Source organism: Somniosus microcephalus, chromosome 8 (assembly GCF_052327205.1).
Source record: "Somniosus microcephalus isolate GS21.2 chromosome 8, FLI_Smic_1.0, whole genome shotgun sequence".
NCBI lineage: Eukaryota > Metazoa > Chordata > Chondrichthyes > Squaliformes > Somniosidae > Somniosus > Somniosus microcephalus.
The window spans coordinates 12,921,323-12,941,679 of NC_140994.1; the positions used below are offsets into that span (position 1 = coordinate 12,921,323).

The 20,357-nt window shown below is 48.9% G+C and overlaps 1 protein-coding gene across 1 annotated transcript in view; it reads right to left on the reverse strand.

Moving 5' to 3' along the window:
- The window catches only part of LOC147113322 (cartilage acidic protein 1-like), a 270,647-nt gene that overhangs the window by 48,903 nt on the left and 201,387 nt on the right, over positions 1-20,357 (reverse strand). Inside the window, exon 8 of the mRNA XM_085996116.1 lies at positions 8,161-8,243. Coding sequence (XP_085852242.1) covers positions 8,161-8,243 — 83 coding nt within the window. The remainder of the gene's footprint in view (positions 1-8,160; positions 8,244-20,357) is intronic.

Sequence of the window (20,357 nt, forward strand, 5' to 3'; positions counted from 1 at the left end):
CCAAGTACTGGAAAATGGGATTAGACAATACAGGGCCTGATGGGCAGCGCGGACACGATGGGCCGAAGGGCCTCTTTCTGTGCTGTATAACTCTATGACTCTATAAAACCTCCCGGAATACGTCCAATCAGAGTTGGCAACCCATACGAGCAAGGTAAAGCCAGCTGACAGCTGTTTACATAGAATTTACAGCACGGAAACAGGCCATTCGACCCAACAGCTCTTGTGCTCCACATGCGCCTCCTTCCACCCTTGGAAAGTAGATTCTGGTGGACTGACTGTCTTTATTTCAAAGGGCTCCAACAGCCCGTCTGGATTTAGCGTAGTTAGTTAATTCGCTTCTGATGGTTCTGTATTGACGCGGTTATTGGATTCCAAGGAAAATTTCAATCACGCAACGATTTCCTCGCTCAAATTCTCATTTTTTTTTGTTCAATTATTTGCCCCTTTCTAACGAGTTCAACACTTCAGTGCAAATCTAAATCCGTCTGTGAAGTATCCTGGCCCAGCATTCCTCAACCAACATGACGAAAACAGATGGATTGACCGGTCATTCACCCTCACTGCTCTGTGTGGGAACTTGTCGTTCCAAATGGGCCGACACGCTTGCCCAACTGACAGCTGCCGCTGCGGTTCTAGGTCGCTTATTGTACGTGAGGTGCTTTGTGACGTTTGTGCGACACGTGGCGGCCGTGGCTCGGTGGGCAGCACTCTCACCTCTGAGGCAGAAGGCCGTGTGGGTTCGAGCCCCATTCCAAGAGACTCGAGCAGATGATCCGGGCCGACACTCCCAGTGCGGTGCCGAGGGAGCGCTGCACTGTCGGGGGTGCCGTCTTTCGGATGAGACTTTAAACCGAGGCCCCCGTCTCAGGTGATGTGAAAGATCCCACGGCCACTATTTCGAAGAAGAGCAGGGGAGTTATCCCCGGTGTCCAGTACTTCATTGGCTGTAAAGCATTTTGGGACGTCCTGAGTTCATAAAAGGTGCTATATAAATGCAAGTCTTTGTTTCTCTTTATGTGAGATGGTGCTATAGAATCATAAGCATTACCCTGTTTTGGAGGGGAAAGGAAAGAGCCAATCTCGACAAAACAAAACACTAAAGACAATGAAAGGGCATGGGCAGTCAAACTATGTTTACAAGGAGTGGGTGTGGGGGCGGGGGGAATAAAATCTAAATATCAGAACGCTCGGGGGCCTCTTTAAAAGTTTCAGCTCATAAAGCAGAAACCAAAAATAAATCTGGTATGTGCTTAATGTGTTTGTCCCTCCCTCGCTTTTCAATCAGATGTTTTCTCTTTAATTCAGAAGACTGAGAGGGGATCTCAGCGAAGCACACAAAATTATTACAGGGCTTGATAGGATGGATGCTGGGAGAATGTTTCCCTTGGCTGGGGAGTCTAGAACCAGGGGCCAGAGCCTCAGGATAAAGGGTAGGCCATTCAGGACTGAGATGAGAAGAAATTTCCTCACACAGAGGGTGGTGAATCTTTGGAATTCTCTACCCCAGAGGGCTGTGGAGGCTCAGTCATTGGGTATATTCAAAACAGAAGTCGATAGATTTCTGACCAGTAAAGGCATCAAGGGATATGGCGATAGGGCCGGTGAATGGAGTTGAGGCAGAAGATCAGCCATGATCTCATTGAATGGCGGAGCAGGCTCGAAGGGCCGAATGGCCTACTCCTGCTCCTATTTCTTATGTTCTTAACCCATGAACTAATATTGGTTATTAGAATACGAGGCGGGAGGGGGAATTTTTGTCTTCACTGACCGGGGGTGGGGGTGCAGAGTTGGGACTGTATTGTGGTGATAATCACGGCACAGTGCTTTCCGCCCTGTTCCCGCTGCCGTGTTGGCGGGGGCCTTGAAACGGGCAGCCAAACTGCCTGCCAGAAACAGGCGGGCACCTTGTTAGCTCACACAAGTTGTGGGGGGGGGGGGTGGTGAACGGCCAATTAGGACCCCCGATGCAGTTTCGAAGGACTAATAGGGGTGGAGTGCGCGCGCATGCTCCGCCCACTGGTACTTGGCAACGAGCGGCCTGACCAGCGCTCTTAAAGGGGCCACTGAGTTAGGCCGCTCCTAAAACCTGACAGGTGATTCCATAACTGGATTTTTTTGCGAGGCTAGGAGGAGCACGGTCCCACAAAAACCGACCCCCCTCGATGCCCAACCTTTCACACGGTCCTTCCCCGGGATTGCCTCACCCCCCGGCACCTTAACGTACCACGAGCAGCTTGGCTCCATGTTGCCGGATTTCCCTCCGATCAGTGAGCTGCGTATCAGTACTCGTTAAGCTCAATTCCACATGAGGGCCTGACCACGAAAGTGGTTCAGGCTCCTACTCAGTGGAAGTGGTTGCTCAAAAATCTATTCCCGCTAATTGGATAGAGCATTAAGAAACAAAAACAAATTAAGCACATGTCAGACTGAAGGTGGCGGGGACATATTGAGAGAGTGGTTTGCAAAGTATAGGGGATCTTGGGCTTCATAAATAGAGGTGAACCTTTATAAAGCGCTGGTTAGGCCTCAACTGGAGTATTGCATCCAGTTCTGATCACCACACTTTAGAAAGGATATGAAGGCCCTTGAGAGGGTGCAGAGGAGATTTATCAGAATGGTTCCAGGGATGGGGGATCTTAGCTACAAGGACAGGTTGGAGAACATAAGAACATAAGAAGTAGGAGCAGGAGTAGGCCATACGGCCCCTCGGGCCTGCTCTGCCATTCAATAGGCTCATGGCTGATCCGAACCTAGACTCACGTCCACTTCCCTGCCCGCTCCCCGTAACCCCTAATTCCCTTATCAGCTAGGAAACTGTCTATCTCCGTTTTAAATTTATTTAATGTCACAGCTTCCACAGCTCTCTGAGGTAGCAAATTCCATAGATTCACCACCCTCTGAGTGAAGAAGTTTCTCCTCATCTCAGTTTTGAAAGGACAGCCCCTTATTCTAAGATTATGCCCCCTAGTTCTAGTCTCACCCATCAGTGGAAACACCCTTACCGCATCCACCCGATCAAGCCCCCTCACAATCTTATATGTTTCGATATATTCTTCTGAACTCCAATGAGTAGAGGCCCAACCTACTCAACCTTTCCTCATAAGTCAACCCCCTCATCTCCGGAATCAACCGAGTGAACCTTCTTTGAACTGCCTCGAGAGCAAGTATATCTTTTCTTAAATATGGAAACCAAAACTGTACGCAGTATTCCAGGTGTGGCCTCACCAGTACCCTGTATAACTGAAGCAAGACTTCCCTGTTTTTATACTCCATCCCCGAGAATGAACCATTTATCCCAACTCTCTGGCCTAGAAATTCATTATAGCCACTTTTGGGGAGGTAAAGTCGGGCGGCCGCTAAAGTTTGCGCCCGGCGCAAAGTCGAGGCCACTTCGCCGATATTCAGTTGCATCGCCCTAAGAGGTTGTTGCTGCGCTAAAACAGGCGATGCACGGCTCTCTTTAGGCGCTAAGCCGGCGGCCCGGGCGCTAACACCGGAAGTTGGGCGCAGGGCAGGTGCGGCGAGCTGCTGATTGCCGGCAGACACTCTGGCTCCGGAGAGCTCTTAAAGGGGGAGGGTGGATTTGTTTTTTTGACAGGCCGAGACTAGTGTATTTGTGTTTCTGGGGAGGGCTTCTCTCCATCACTTTGTTGTTGTTGTTCCTCCTCCTCCTCCTCCTCCTCCTCCTCCCAAAGAAGGAGTGTTGCAAAACGGCTGCCTTTTCTACTGCAGGAGTGCCCTTTAATTTGCGCTCCCCGCGGCCCGCCTCGGCTGTGTACCGTTCCACTTCACAGTCGTTCGGGCCGCCAGGCGCACAATGGGGCGGCGCGAGTGAAGTTCCGGTTCCGGGCGCACAAAGGGCGTTGCACGACGAAATGACGTCATGATCTGCGCGTGCAGATGAGCGCGCGCAATGACTTTGCGCCGGCGCTAAATGTCTACTGAAGTTGGGGCGAGGTGCAGATCGCGCTGCGCCCGGGCGCTAAGCGCCTAGCGCTCGAGATCTACTCCTCCTAAGGCGCTAACGGCTGGCGCAGCCAACTGAATTTCTAGGCCTCTGTTTCCTATTAGATAGTCAATCTTCCACCCATGCCAGTATATTACCCCCAATCCCGTGATTTTTTATCTTGTGCAATAATCTTTTGTGTGGCACCTTGTCAAATGCCTTTTGGAAGTCCAAATACACCACATCCACTGGTTCCCCTTTATCCACCCTGTTTGTTATGTCCTCAAAGAATTTGAGCAAATTTGTCAAACATGACTTCCCCTTCATAAAACCATGCTGACTCTGTCTGATTAAATTATGCTTATTCAAATGTCCTGTTACTGCTTCCTTAATAATGGACTCCAACATTTTACCAACCACAGATGTTAGGCTAACTGGTCTATAGTTTCCAGCCTTTTGTCTACCTCCCTTTTTAAATAAGGGCGTTACATTAGCAGTTTTCCAATCTGCTGGGACCTTTCCTGAATCCAGGGAGTTTTGGAAAATTACCACCAATGCATCCGCAATCCCTACGGCTACTTCTCTCAAGACCCTAGGATGTAAGCCATCAGGTCCAGGGATTTATCCGCCTTAAGTCCCATTATCTTACCGAGTACCATCTCCTTAGTTATTTTAATCGTGTTTAGCTCCTCCCCCCCTATAGCCCCCTGTTTGTCCAGTGTTGGGATATTTTTAGTGTCCTCTACTGTAAAGACTGATACAAAATATTTGTTCAGCGTTTTTGCCATCTCCATGTTCCCCACCACTAATTTCCTGGTCTCGTCCTCTAAGGAACCAACATTCACTTTAGCCACCCTTTTTCTTTTTATATAACTGTAGAAACTCTTGCTATCTGTTTTTATATTTTTTGCTAGTTTACTTTCATAATCTATCTTCCCTTTCTTAATTAATCTTTTAGTTATTCTTTGCTGGCTTTTAAATGCTTCCCAATCTTCTATCCTCCCACTAGATTTGGCTACTTTATATGTCTTGGATTTGTTTTCATTGGAGCAAAGGAAGTTGAGGGGTGATTTGATCGAGGTGTACAAGATTATGACGGGTCTGGATAGGCTAGACGGGGAAAGGCTGTTCCCACTAGTTGATGGTACAAGGACTAGGGGACACAGATTTAAGGTTGGGGCAAGAGATACAGGGGAGACGTGAGGAAAACATTTTTACGCAGCGAGTGGCGAGGACCTGGAACTCGCTGCCGACGGAAGTGGTGGAAGCGGAGACACTCAATGTTTTCAAGGGAAGGCTGGATAGGCACTTGAGGGAAATAAACTTGCAGGCCTACGGGGATAGAGCGGGGGAATGGGACTGACTGGATTGCTCTACAGAGAGCTGGCACAGACTCGATGGGCCGAATGGCCTCCTTCTGTGCTGTTATGACTCTATGGGCTGGATTTTCTCAGCCCCGAGGAGGCGGGCATGGGGGCGGGACTGCTGGTAAAGTAGCAGAAAGTGGGGGCGGATGGCAAACCCGCCCCCGTCCCGCCTCTGTGCCCTTTTGCCAGGATACGGGAAGATGTCCTGTTTCTGGTCCTGTCTCCTGGAGGCGGGAAAGGCATTTAATCCTTTTAACTGCCTGTTAACAGGTAGTTAACAGGTAGGAAAATGGATGAGTGCCATTTTACATTCACAGGTGAAGGCTTCCCGACCTCGGAGAACCCCGCCGGGTTGGAGGAGACGTGAAGGAGGCCTGCGACGGTCAGAGGCACTTGGAAGTAAGCTGTAGAGGTGAGTGATGGGTGCAAGTGTGGAGTGGTAAGTATGTAAGGTGAGTGATAAGTGTGGAAAAATGTTCACTTACCTTATTTTCTTCCTACAGCCTTCATCCACACTGGATCGGGGGACCCAACATCCTCGTTGTCGATTTCACAGACTGGCTGTTGGATCCTCCAAACCAACAGCCATCTGAAATCGACAAAGTTGAAAGGTTTGATGAGTCCTGAACACAAGGACTCATCAAACTACAGAGAATGTCAGTGTTTGACAGCTTCACAGAGTTGTCAAACGCTGACATTTCTTCTTTAAAGAAGTCTAGACAGATGACACGTCATACGTTGGCGTGCTCTGTCAGTGACTTCCCCCTAATTGGCCTGCTGAGCCCGCAGGGCGGGCTTAACAAGCTCAATCAGGAGAAAATCCCTCTGGTTGGTCAGACGATGATGGAGGCGGGGCATTGACATGACAAGCAGCAGTCCCGCCTCCATTGAGAAAATCCAGTCCTGTGACTCACTTTAGACCCCCAACTCCAACTCGGCACACGAGTTTTACAGGACTAGTAGCAGGGTAGCACGGTGGCATAGTGGTTAGCACTGTTGCCTCACAGCGCCAGGGACCCGGGTTCAAATCCGGCCTCGGGTGACTGTCTGTGTGGAGTTTGCACATTCTCCCCGTGTTTGCGTGGGTTTTCTCCGGGTGCTCCGGTTTCCTCCCACAGTCCAAAGATGTGCGGGTTAGGTTGATTGGCCATGATAAAAATTGGCCCTTAGTGTTAGGGGGGGATTAGTTATGTGGGGTTACAGGGTTACGGGGGTAGGGCTTGGGTGGGATGGCTGTCGGTGTAGGGGCTGGGTGCTGAGGTTTGGATGATCAGCCATGATCTCGTTGAATGGCGGAGCAGGCTCGAAGGGCCGAATGGCCTACTCCTGCTCCTAGTTTCTATGTTTCTATGTTTCTAACAGCACATAACATAACTTGCAGGACAATGGAGCATTTGGAATGTGGGAATGCTGGATGGAGATCGGGACGGTGGGCCAGACTGAGGTTCAGCTCTTAATTCACAGAATCCTAGAACAGAAGGAGGTCATTTGGCCCATCGAGTCTGCGCCGGCTCTTTCGAAGAGCAATCCCGTTAGTCCCACTCCCCCGCTCTTTCCCCAAAAAGCCTGCAATTTTTTCTCCTTCAAGTATTTATCCAATTCCCTTTTGAAGACTACTATGGAATCTGTTTCCACCACCCGATCAGGTTTTCCTCACGTCGCCTCCGATTCTTTTGCCAGTCACTTAAACCTGTGGGAAAGTTGACGTCAGAAGAACGTTTCCCCTCACAGCTCAAGCTCAGCTTCTCCTCCAGGGGCAGGATTGAAATCCAGCCCAGGCATGAAAGGATGATCATATCCTTCGTCTGCTAGCCGTCAGGGTCCCGTGTGAAGTGAGCGTGGATCCCCAGCACCTAATTGCCCCCTAATTCAGCACTACTGTAATTGGTTATTGGATTGGCAATCACACTCGGAGGGCGCAGGCTGGACCAGGTGGGTACTGGAAGATGCAGCAAGAGGTGTAATTGTGAGGCTGGGTCCGGGAGACATTGTACGAGCAGAGTAGAGGGAGCTTTACTCCACATCTAACCACGCTGTACCCGGGAGACATTATCCTTGTGGACGCCCCCTGCAATGGTTTGGATTGGGGTCCTTACATTTTATTAAGCAGTGACACTAAACAGGGAGAAGGAAGGAAGAACTTGCAATTATACCCCGCCTTTCACCATCTCAGGACGTCCCAAGGCGCTTCACAGCCAATGAAGTACTTCTGAAGTGGAGTCACTGTTGTAATGTAGGAAACGAGGCAGCCAATTTGCGCACAGCAAGATCCCAAACACAGCAGTGTGATAATGACCAGATTATCTGTTTCTTAGTGATGTCGGTTAAAGGATAAATATTGTCCAGGTCACCGGGGAGAGCTTCCCTGCTCTTCTTCAAAATAACGCCACAAGATCTTTTACATCCACCTGAGAGGGCTGACGGGGCTTTGGTTTAATGTCTCATCCGAAAGACGGCACCTCCGACAGTGCAGCACTCCCTCAGCACTGCACTGGGAGTGTCAGCCTGGATTGTGTGCTCAAGTCTCTGGAGTGGGACTTTGAACCCAAGACCTTCTGACCCTAGAGGCGAGAGTGCAACCCACTGAAAAATATAACCATGGCAACCCTTCCTCTCTGGTCCCCAATTAATAATGTTTCTTTGCTACGGTTTTATGGACATCTTTAGGGTTGAGGAATATTCTCACAGGTTCCACTCAGAGCCCCTGACTGGCTGTAGCAGGGCTGGAAGTGTTGGATGGTGACACTGTACGGAAAGCTGGGCTCCTTGACACTAACATCCCTTACCTTGAGAAACACAAAATTAACAACAACAGGAAAAGCAACGACAGCTCGCTGACTTTACCTGTTCCTTGACCCGTGTGTTCTGCAGCATCTCCTGCATTTACTTCATCAATCAGTGGGTCGGCTCCATCCTGTCGAGAGACCCTACGGTGGAACACAGCGAAAGAGGCAGTCAGCTAACCCAGTGAGACCAACCAGACTTTTCTTTATTGTGGGCGGCACTGGCAAAGCCGGCACTTATTGCCCGTCCCCTGAGAAGGTGGTGGTGAGCCGCCATTCTGTGAATCACTGCAGCTCATGAAACTTCCTTGCAGCGGGTTGGTATAACTGCTCGGCCATTTCAGAGGGCAGTTAAGAGTCAACCACATTGTTGTGGGTCTGGAGTCACATATAGGTCAGACCAGGTCAGGACATTAGTGAGCCAGATGGGATTTATGACAATCCGGTAGTTTCATGGTCACCATTACTGATACTAGTTTTTTATTCCAGATTTATTTAATTAACTGAATTTAAATTCCCCAGCTGCCGTGGTGGGATTTGAACTCACAGGGCTGGATTTTCATTCAGGAGTCGGGTTGGAGGCGGGACTACAACTTTCGGGGTTGTAGTCCCGCCTCCATCGAGATGCAGCCAATCCACGTGATTTTAACTTGATTGACCTTGTTGAGCCCGCCCAGCGGGCTCAGCAGGCCAATTAAGGGCCACCCGGCAACAGGTGACGTCACAGACTGAAATTTCATCTGTCAAGAGGTTTTGACAGATGAAATATCAGCGTTTCACAGCTGCTTGAAGCTGTCAAACACTGACAGTCTTACTTCTAACCTGAGTCCTTCTCCACAGACTCAGTTAGAAATCTCTCCTGCACAGAAAGCTGCAGGCTGTCACTTTTGACAGTTCGCAGCCATTCTGCTTTCTGTGCCGGTGAGATGAGGGACTCCCGGGACCTAAAGGAAGGAAGGCTGAAAAGGTAAGAAAAGGTAATTTACACTTCTTTAATCACTTTAGACACACCAAACACACTTACCTTTGCACTCATGCACCCATCACTCACCTGAACACCAACATCTCGACCCCTCCAAGTCCTTCAGCCCGACGGCCCGACTCCTCTAACTTGGCGTGGTTTGGAGCCATCGGGAATCCCACACTTCAACTTTCAAGCAGGCAGTTAATTGGCACTAATCCCTTCCCGCCTCAGGGAGGCGGGTCCCAGTGCGGGGCGGGTACCCGCCTCCTTTGAAACTGGCATGGAGGCGGGTTGGGGGCGGGATGGTGTCGGGACCCCCGATTTCGGGATTTTAATCCCCCACACGCCTCCAATCCTGACTCCACGGCACAATGAAAATCCTGCCCACAGTCTCTGGATCATTAGTCCAGGCCTCTGGATTACTAGTCCAGTAACACAATCACTATGCTACTGTACCCATTAGCATTAGGTTGCATTGAGTCTACACCACAGAAACAGGCCATTCGGCCCAACCGGTCTATGCTGGCATTTATGCTCCACACCAGCCTCCTCCCACCCCTCAAGAACCACCAAAACAAGGGTCATACCCCTCGACCAACACCGAAGATAGACACCTAACCCATTAGACCACACAGCCGTGGGCTGTTCTTGAGCTGGAAGTGTTCGATGTTGACTACCTTAGATAGAAAGCACAACAACAACAACTTGCATTTATACAACGCCTTTAACGTACTAAAACGTCCCCAAGGAGCTTCACAGGAGTGTAAATTAGACAACAGTTGGCACCGAGCCACATAAGGAGATATTAGGGCAGGTGACCAAAAGCTCGGTCAAAGAGGCAGGTTTTAAGGAGCATCTTAAAGGAGGAGAGCGAGGCAGAGAGGTAATTCCAGAATTCACTCTGCAGCCAAGATCGTTCCATATCGTTAAAGGGACACTTTCTGGAATTTGTGGTGCAGCTCACCCCAATACCTCAGTTGGTAAGGGCGCTGCCCGGTGTGGAACAGAGCAGGAAGTACCCTCGGCCAATCTCCGCGCTGGGTGGGCTGAGTTAGCAGGCCCGAACCGGGGCAGCGGTAGGAGTTACGGCAGTTGGATCGTGTGGACCTCTGCACTAACAGGCGGGGAATGAGATGGCAAAACAGGCCGGGATTCTCATCCTGATCACAGTCGAACAAAGCCTTCTGGTTTCGCAGGGCTGCGGGGAACGATCAGTGGGGAGTGGGACGGGCCGAATGGCCTCCTTCTGTGCTGTATGATTCCATGATTCAATGAAAGGCAGATAAATGGAGTTGAGGTACACATCAGCCATGGTCTCACTGAACGGTGGAACACCCTCGAGGGGCTGAATGGCCTCCTCCTCCTATGATCCACTGCAACAGTGACCACACGCCAAAAATCCACTTTGGTGGCAAAAACAGGAAGGCAGATTATTATCTGAATGGCAATAGATTGGGAGAAGGGGAAGTGCAACGAGACCTGGGTGTCCTTGTGCACCAGTCGCTGAAGGCAAGCATGCAGGTGCAGCAGGCAGTTAAGAAGGCAAATGGTATGTTGGCCTTCGTAGCGAGAGGGTTCGAGTACAGGAGCAAGGATGTCTTGCTGCAGTTGTACAGGGCCTTGGTGAGACCACATCTTGAGTATTGTGTGTAGTTTTGGTCGCCTTATCTGAGGAAGGATGTTCTTGCCATGGAGAGAGTGCAGCGAAGATTCACCAGACTGATACCTGGGATGGCAGGAATGACGTATGAGGACAGATTGGGTCGATTGGGCTTGTACTCGCTGGAGTTTAGAAGAATGAGAGGGGATCTCATTGAAACTTATAAAATTCTAACAGGACTAGACAGACTAGATGCAGGAAGGATGTTCCCAATGGCGGGGGAGTCCAGAACCAGGGGTCACAGTCTAAGGATAAGGGTTAAGCCATTTAGGACAGAGATGAGGAGGAATTTCTTCACCCAGAGAGTGGTGAATCTGTGGAATTCTCTACCACAAAAGGCAGTGGAGGCCAATTCATTAAATATATTCAAGAAAGAGTTGGATATATTTCTTGAGGCTAAAGGGATCAAGGGATATGGGGAGAAGGCAGGGACCGGGTACTGAATTTGGATGATCAGCCATGATCTCATTGAATGGCGGAGCAGGCTCGAGGGGCCGAATGGCCAATCCTGCTCCTATCTTCTGTTTCTATATTTCTTTCATTGGCTGTAAAGCGCTTTGGGACGTCCTGAGGTCGTGAAAGGTGCTATATACACACAAGTTCTTTCTTACTCCTACCTGCCTGCTATTAATTTAGGAGTGACTTCCATGTCCCTGACATTCTTTATTCTGCACCAACAGCCTGCCCCTAAAACCCGGATTTCTTTAATTCGGGCAGTACCGATTTTCTACCAGCAGGTAGTGCTGCTGCACCAGCTACAGCACCTTCGATTCTCCAAATGGTGGGAACTGTCCCAATAGTTCAGAGCGAGAGAGAGAGAAAGAGTACAGCACGGCACAACAGGCTGTCGGTAGCATCGGGATCTTAGTTATAAATACAACTGGACCCCTTACACCGGCCCCCCCCCCCTTCTCCTTAAAAAAAACATGCGACAGTTTAAAGAAAGAAAGACCTAAAATAGCAATGCTTATCTTTCGATAGCGCCATATCGCATAAAGACTTGCATTTCTGTAGCGCCTTTCACAACCTCAGGACGTCCCAAAGCGCGTTACAGCCAATGAAGCACTTTTGAAGTGTAGTCACTGCGGTAATGGAGGAAATATGGCAGCCAATTTGCGCACAGCAAGCTCTCACAAACAGCAATGTGATAATGATCAGATAATGGGTGTTAGTGATGCTGGCTGAAGGATAAATATTGGCCGCAGGACAGAACTGCCCTACTCGTCTTTGAAGTAATGCCACAGGATCTATTTATGTCCATCTGAGAAAGCCTTGGTTTAACAGCACCTTCTGACAGCGCAGCACTGGGAATGTCAGCCTAGATTTTTATGCTCAAGTTTCTGGAGTGGGATTTGAACCTACAACCTTCTGACCTTCTGAGGTGAGAGTGCTACCCACTGAGCTGCACAACCTGCACGCTAAGCTCGCTCGCAGAAATAAAATGTGAGCAGCGCGACCAAATAATAGGAGTGTGTTTAAAATGAGTCACTGAGGCACTTTTCAACAGTCAAAATTACTTTCAATTTTTACGAGCCGTATTCACTCGTCCCTGCATTTCACCTCCATTTAATAAGGAACACTGCTAACCAGGTCCGTAGGTATTGTGCTCAGTAACCAGCTACTGGTGATGAGCTCCCTGTGGTGGGCTGCTTACCCTAAAATCCCGGGGGCGCTGCCTGCGATTCTCCCCCCAGTACTTGGCCCGAGTGGGCGTTCTTCATCCGTGAGCCTGACAGTGAGCTTCGGCAGGCTATTCCACCGTGGGGGGACGGAATAGAAGCCGAACCTGAGCCTGGTCCCGGCCCCCTGACGATATCCTCCCGCATGGGCTGTGCAGCGGGAGTCGGCGTTTGGGAATGAGGATCCTGACGGCATTCCGAACCCCGCCTCCCACTGCCCAATCCCAAGGTCAACTGTAACACATCTATCACTGTCCCCTGGTCAGCTCAGCCAGCATGGAGCTGGGGCCTTCCTGTTGTGAGTTGCTTTAGCTCACCTTCTCCTCTGTTACCTCCTACGCTCTGTCCATCTCGCTCTGAACCCCTTCCCTCCTGTCTCTCTCTTTCCCTTCTGTTTGTGTCTCGTTCTCTCCTCTTTCTCTCCTGGGTTTTTGCTCTCTCTGTGCTCCTTCTCTCTCTCTCTCTCTCTCTTTCTTTCAACCACTTCCCTTCTCACCCCCTTCTATTGTTCTCTCTGAATCCTGTTACAGTTTTCTCTCTGGCTTCCAACTGCTTCTCAAGTTTTCTCTCCTCATTTGCTCTCTTTCTCTCCTTTTCACATAGAATCAAAGAATCGTAGAATGATACAGCACAGAAGGAGGCCATTCGGCCCGTCGTGCCGGTGCCAGCTCTTTGGTAGAGCTATCCAATTAGTCCCACTCGCCTGCTCTTTCCCCAGAGCCCTGTAAATTTTTTCCCTTCAAGTATTTATCCAATTCTGTTTTGAAAGTTACCATTGAATCTGCTTCCACCGCCCTTTCAGGCAGCGCGTTCCAGATCACAATGACTCGCTGCGTAAAAATAATGTTTCCTCATCTCCCCTCTGGTTCTTTTGCCAATCACATTAAAACTGTGCCCTCTGGTTACCGACCCTCCTGACACTGGAAACAGTTTCTCCTTATTTACTCTATCAAAACCATTTATAATTTTGAACACCTCGATCCAATCTTCTCTTCACCTTCTCTGCTCTGAGAACAACCCCAGTTTCTCCAGTCTCTCCACAGAACTGAAGTCCCTCGTCCCTGGTACCATTCTAGTAAATCTCCTCCGCACCCTCTCCAAGGCCTTGACACCCTTCCTAAAGTGCGGTGCCCAGAATTGCACACAATACTCCAGCTGAGGCCTAACCAGTGATTTATAAAGGTTTAGCATAACTTCCTTGCTTCTGTACTCTATGCCTCTATTAATAAAGCCAAGGATCCTGTGTGCTTTTATTTAACAACCTTCTCAACTTGTCCTGTCACCTTCAATGATTTGTGTACGTCCAACCCCAGGTCTCTCTGTTCCTGCACCCCCTCTAAAACTGTACCCTTTAGTCTATACTGTCACTCCTCATTCTTCCTACCAGAATGTATCACTTCACACTTCCCTGCGTTAAATTACATCTGTCCTGTGTCTGCCCATTTCACCAGTCTGTCGCTGTCCTCCTGAAGTCTGCTTTCCTTCTTCACTTTCTCTCTCCCTTTCTCATTTACTCTCATTCCTTTTGTCATTTGCACTCTCTCTCTCTCTCTCTCTCTTTTACAGTCTCTCTCTCTCTCTCATTTACAGTCTCTCTCTCTCTCTCTCATTTACAGTCTCTCTCTCTCTCTCTCTCTCTCATTTACAGTCTCTCTCTCTCTCTCTCATTTACAGTCTCTCTCTCTCTCTCTCTCTCTCATTTACAGTCTCTCTCTCTCTCTCTCGTTTACAGTCTCTCTCTCTCTCTTTTACAGTCCAATTCCAATTCCAATTAAAATGCTTTATTGGCATGAAAGTTTACAGAGAACCATATTGCCAAAGCTTACATAGCAAAAAGGTACAGTTTTCCAACATTCTGTAGGTGTCAATCGATTTGACATTTGTTGGGTACATACAATATTACTTTTAAACAATATTAATTTTAAACAGTCTTTGTACTTCATTTGGTACGTTCAATATTAATTTTAAACAGTCTTAATTTTAAACAGTCCTCAGGTTGTGACATGTTGTTACATATTTGGCCCCAAGGTATGGTCTGTCTCCTTCTCCTAGGACTAATCTCAATTTTGACAGATCATCCAATTCCTTGAAATCTGGGGTTGTTTGGCTTAGCTTGTTGAATAATATGTTTCTTGATGTGTTGAATTTTTCGCATTTTAGGAGGAAATGCATTTCTGTTTCAACCTCGCCAGCCAGACATTGATCGCATATTCTATTCTCTCTAGGCTGCCAGGATTTCTTGTATCTGCCTTTTTCAATTTCCAGTTGGTGGTCGCTTAGTCTGTACCTGGTGAGGGTCTGTCTCTGTTTTGTGTCTCTGATGGTCGTGAGGTAGTCTGCCAGTTTATATTCTCTTTTTAGGGCCCGGTAACATTCTAATCTGCTTTGGCTTTCGGTTATTTTGTTCCAATGTTCCAGGTAGGTTTCTTTGCATTTTTTAATGATTTGGTTCACTCGGATTGGTGTTTGGGCGGCTGTGTTGGTCTGGGGCTGGTCAGGGTCCGGCTGAGTACTTAGTTTCCGTAGCAGCTGACTCAGGGGACTCTTTTCTGGGTTTAGCTCTTGGGTCTGAAAGGCTTTGAAATGAAGGGTGTCTGGGGAGCTAGATTTGAGGTGATTTAGGAAGTTTAGTGCTCGTTTTTGGATGTTTATTATCAGTGGGTATCTGCCTAGTTCGGCTCTGCATGCATTTGTTGGCGTTTTCCTTTGGGTGCGAAGGATGCTTCGGCAGAATTCTGCATGTAGGGCTTCTATTGTATGTTTTTCCCATTTAGTGTAGCTTTGGTGATTTAGCGGGCCCCATACTTCACTACCGTACAGTGCAATGGGCAGGATTATGCTGTCAAATATTTTGAGCCAGATTTTGATTGGGATTTGGATGTTGTAGAATTTTCTTTTTATTGCATATAGGGCTCTTCGGGCTTTTTCTTTTAGTGCATTCACTGCTATGCTGAAGCTCCCTGATGCTGTAATAGTTAGACCAAGGTAGGTGTAGCTCATAGTGTGTCCTATAGTGGTATCACTGAGGGTAAACTGGTATTTGTTTTCCTGACATCTGGGCCTTTCTCTCTCTCTCTCTCTCATTTACAGTCTCTCTCTCTCTCTCATTTACAGTCTCTCTCTCTCTCTCTCGTTTACAGTCTCTCTCTCTCTCTCTCTTTTACAGTCTCTCTCTCTCTCTCTCTCTTTTACAGTCTCTCTCTCTCTCTCTCTCTCTTTTACAGTCTCTCTCTCTCTCTCGTTTACAGTCTCTCTCTCTCGTTTACAGTCTCTCTCTCTCTCTCTCTCTCTCTCGTTTACAGTCTCTCTCTCTCTCTCTCTCTCGTTTAGTCTCTCTCTCTCTCTCTCTCTCTTTTACAGTCTCTCTCTCTCTCTCTCTCATTTACAGTCTCACTCTCTCTCTCATTTACAGTCTCTCTCTCTCTTTTACAGTCTCTCTCTCTCTCTCTCTCTTTTACAGTCTCTCTCTCTCTCTCTCTCTCTTTTACTCTCTCTCTCTCTCTCTCATTTACAGTCTCACTCTCTCTCTCATTTACAGTCTCTCTCTCTCGTTTACAGTCTCTCTCTCTCTCTCTCTCGTTTACAGTCTCTCTCTCTCTCTCTCTCGTTTAGTCTCTCTCTCTCTCTCTCTCTCTTTTACAGTCTCTCTCTCTCTCTCTCTCTCTCTCTCGTTTACAGTCTCTCTCTCTCTCTCTCTCTCTCTTTTACAGTCTCTCTCTCTCTCTCTCTTTTACAGTCTCTCTCTCTCTCTCTCTCTCATTTACAGTCTCTCTCTCTCTCTCTCTCGTTTACAGTCTCTCTCTCTCTCTCTCATTTACAGTTTTTCTCTCTCTCTCATTTACAGTCTCACTCTCTCTCATTTACAGTCTCTCTCTCTCGTTTACAGTCTCTCTCTCTCTCTCTCTCTCTCTCTCGTTTACAGTCTCTCTCTCTCTCTCTCTCTCTCGTTTAGTCTCTCTCTCTCTCTCTCTCATTTACAGTCTCTCTCTCTCTCTCTCTCTCATTTACAGTCTCTCTCGCTCTCGCTCTCTCTCTCTCATTTACAGTCTCTCTCGCTCTCGCTCTCTCTCTCTCATTTACAGTCTCTCTCCCTCGCTCTCTCTCATTTGCGGTCTCTCCTTTCTCCTGACTTGGTTCCTTCCCCCTTTTCTTTCTCCTACACAGGCCCACGAGGGTTTCCCGCTCTTCCTGCTGTGTCTCCCCTCTCCTCTTTTCCCCACACCTTATTGCCCTCTTCTGATTATTTCTTCAAGGGAGGGGCAGTGGGGGGATTAATGTCCGCCCCCACCAGTACCGGCATAACTTCACCACCGCTCAGAAAGAACCAGAGCGCCCACACTCGCTGCTGCTCTTTGCCTCATGCTCCAGCACAGACCCCGCCCCCCCCCCCGACAAACACACTCCCTCAGGGCGTCTCCAGGCTGGGGTCAAACACCCTCACAGGGTAGGCCGAGTCTACGATATCAGCAGCCTGCCCCAATCACAGAGTTACTTCCCCCCTGCCCCAAACCCCCCACAATTCTTCTCCCCTTTTATCCTGAAGCCCACCCTCCCCCCCCCCCCAACCCCATGATTTTTTGCTGGGGTGCAGTCCGATGGGCGACGGCAGGCCACCTCCAGTACCTCAACAGACTGGCCACTTTTTCACGTGTGAGCCGAGACAATGGGCATCACCGGGCTATTCGACCGCGGGGAGCGGAATGCACTCAAATCCGACCCTGACGCAGGAGCCACTGGAATACCAATCAGGGGACCAAATGGGCAATAAATGCCGGCCTTGCCAGCGATGCCCACATCCCATGGACGAATAAAAAAATTAAAATAAATCAGGACAGGAACCTTGGTTGATTATTTTTTTCTCCCCTCTTTCTAGCCTCAAAGTGGGGGGGGAGGCGCTGAGGCAAATCGTAACTCCCACTCTGGCCGTGTGCCGCTAACTCGACAGGAGGTCGAAGCTGCGGTCTTTCTGCTCTGCCTCGGATGTGCCGCGCTCTTGGAGCCCGTCACCTCGCGCCGAGGAAGCCACCATCAATTAAGTCAGCTCACTCCTCATTAATTCAGGGGGGTCATTTATTACTTCCTGCAAGGTGTTGGCAATATTTGCTTTTTAATAGCCGCCTCAGAGAATCGATAAGAGAGGCATTGAGTGATGGATACTCGGTGAGAATGAAGTGCCGTGGAAAATGAGAGAGAGAGAGAGAGAGCGAGAGAGAGAGAGTGAAACTGGGCTGTGTACGCAAGTCAGTAAATTGAAAATCATCTGTACCTTGGCCAAGCACATCCATCACAGAGACTGGAGACTAACTGCAATCTATATATTAATATCTGAGAGCACTCTGTCAATTCAACATTCACAAATGAAATGCAATAGAAGCCCAACCAAAATTATCACCGAAGAAAAAAAAATAATATTGCAGTTGATCTATTAGAGACAGAAGTGCGGACAACCCATCAGGAGCCAGGCAATGTGGTCTGCAAGCTACCAACAAAAACTTCCGCATTTTATTTTTTTTTGCCCTCCTCGCTATTCTCCCCTCTTCTCCCAAAGCCTGCCTGGGGCACATGGTCCAGTCGCCTCTTCCAAAAACAGCCAGATGTGGCCAACTGGGGGAATCCACATGCGGCTAATTGCATTTCTGGTCGGTAAATAAAACAATGAGCGACAGACACCGCCACTGGGGGGCGGGATCCCAACGCTGGTCTTCGCCCGGCACGCGCCCGCGTGTGAACTTTAACCTTTTCCCCGTGTTCGTTGGTAAAAGGGTGAGAGGAAAAGCGGAGCGTGCGAGTGTTCGTTTGATCGCTGTGGCCGCTTTACTGCCTTGGTCACCCAATGGTGGCGGATGTTTGTGAAGTAAATACATACAGGTGTGAAGCACCTTTACCTGGATTGTGTGTGACATGAATCAGTCATTCATGAAAGAAAGACTTATGAAATAATACTGAGCGGCCTGCGGGTGGCGCTGTCCAGGGAGAGTATAAATACTCGGGCACGGGCCCAGCTTGCGCAGGACATTCTTAACAGGAACTAGTGAAGGACACAACTAGACCACCATGTTGTGAAACAGTTGATTAAAGCTTTGTTTAACGCTTAGACCAAGTGCCTAGTAGTTTTCTTACGTCAGCGTGTAAGGTGTTTTCTACTAAAATTAGCGCGTGTGGTAAAACAGCGTCACGGTAATCCCACCCGTGACCGGCCAGCGATTTTTATTGGATAACACCGGGCTAGAAAGTACACTTATATGGACACATGGTAAAGACAAAATTACGCTTGGCTGTGATACCCCTGTGGTTGAATAGCCTCATTTTAGTGTTGTAGGCGGGACTCCACGTGATTAGGTTGGAGGGCAGAAAATGGCTTCTTTCTGCAGGGTCCTGCAGCCGCACGAAAAGGGACGGCATCGCGGCTTTTCGAACTCGGAAGGCAGCAAGCTTGTAAATAAAAACGCCCCGGGAGATGCGCAGGGGGGAGTGGGGAAGGTGCTGTAATAATCCCTGATGGGGGGGGGGGCCAGGAACCAGCTCAGTCCTGAGCGACTCCCGTCCGCACACCACACCTCACGCACTCCTGCCACTGAGACAGTCCCTAGAAGGCACGGGTTAAGAGCACATTCATCATCAGCTGTCACCCAGCAGAACAAACACAAGGCGCTGACACACATGACACGTTTGGCATTAAAACGGCAGATGCACTGAAGCTGTGTGCAAAGGTTGGTGAGCGCGTTTCATCAGGTGACAGGAATCGTGACGTTTGTGAGTTCCCCAAAGCACTTTAGGCAAAGACATATATGTGGAGAGTACGGGAACATTTATTTGGCGTCTTAACTGCGGCTGACTTGAGTTGGTGCCATATATATATGCATTTCTCCAGCGCCTTTCATGAATTTTGGACGTCTCAAAGCGCTTTACAGCCAATGAAGTGTTTTTTTGAAGTGTAGTCGCTGTTGTAATGTGGGAAACGCGGCAGTCAATTTGCGCACAGCAAGCTCCCACAAACAGCAATGTGATAATGACCAGATAATCTGTTTTAGTGATGTTGATTGAGGAATAAATATTGGCCCCAGGACACCGGGGAGAACTCCCCTGCTCTTCTATCGAAATAATGCCGTGGGATCTTTTACGTCCACCTGAGAGAGCAGACGGGGCCTCGGTTTAGCCTCTCATCCGAAAGACGGCACCTCCGACAGTGCAGCACTCCCTCAGTACTGCACTGGGAGTGTCAGCCTGGATTAGTGTGCTCAAGTTCCATGGAGTGAGGCTTGACCCCCCCACGGGTCGCACCTACGACTGCCAACTCTGGTTGGATGTATTCCTAGAGATTTCAATCACGTGACCTCCCACCTCGAACTACCCCACCCCCACACTCCCGCCATTGGCTAATTGGACTCTTTGGTAGCCAATTGTATTAGTCTTGACTGTTAGCGAAATAGAGTACGAGAAAACTTAACTGTGGCTGGCTTGAGTTGGTGTCAGTCGTGGCTCAGTGGGTAGCACTCTTGTCTACGGAGTCACAAGGGCATAGGTGGACAGCCGCACTCCAGGACTTGACCACAAAATCCAGGCTGACACGCCCAGGGCCGTGCTGAGGTCAATATTTATCCCTCAACCAATATCACTAAAACAAGCGTATAGTGGTCATTATTTCATTGCTGTTTGTGGGAGCTTGCTGTGTGCAATTTGGCTGCCGCGTTTCCCACATTACAACAGTGACTACACTTCAGAATGAACTTCATTGGCTGTAAAGTGCCTTGGGATCTCCTGAGACGCTATAGGAAGTCCTTCCAGTCTTTTTTTTTGGTTACAGATGCATTAATTGGTTAAAGAGGTGATGTGATTAGTTGGTAAATAAGTGGTGCATTCAGTCATTCTCTGAATGGCTGCGTTTTCCTTGCGACAGATTATAGAATCATAGAATGATACAGCACAGAAGGAGGCCGTTCGGCCCATCGTGCCTG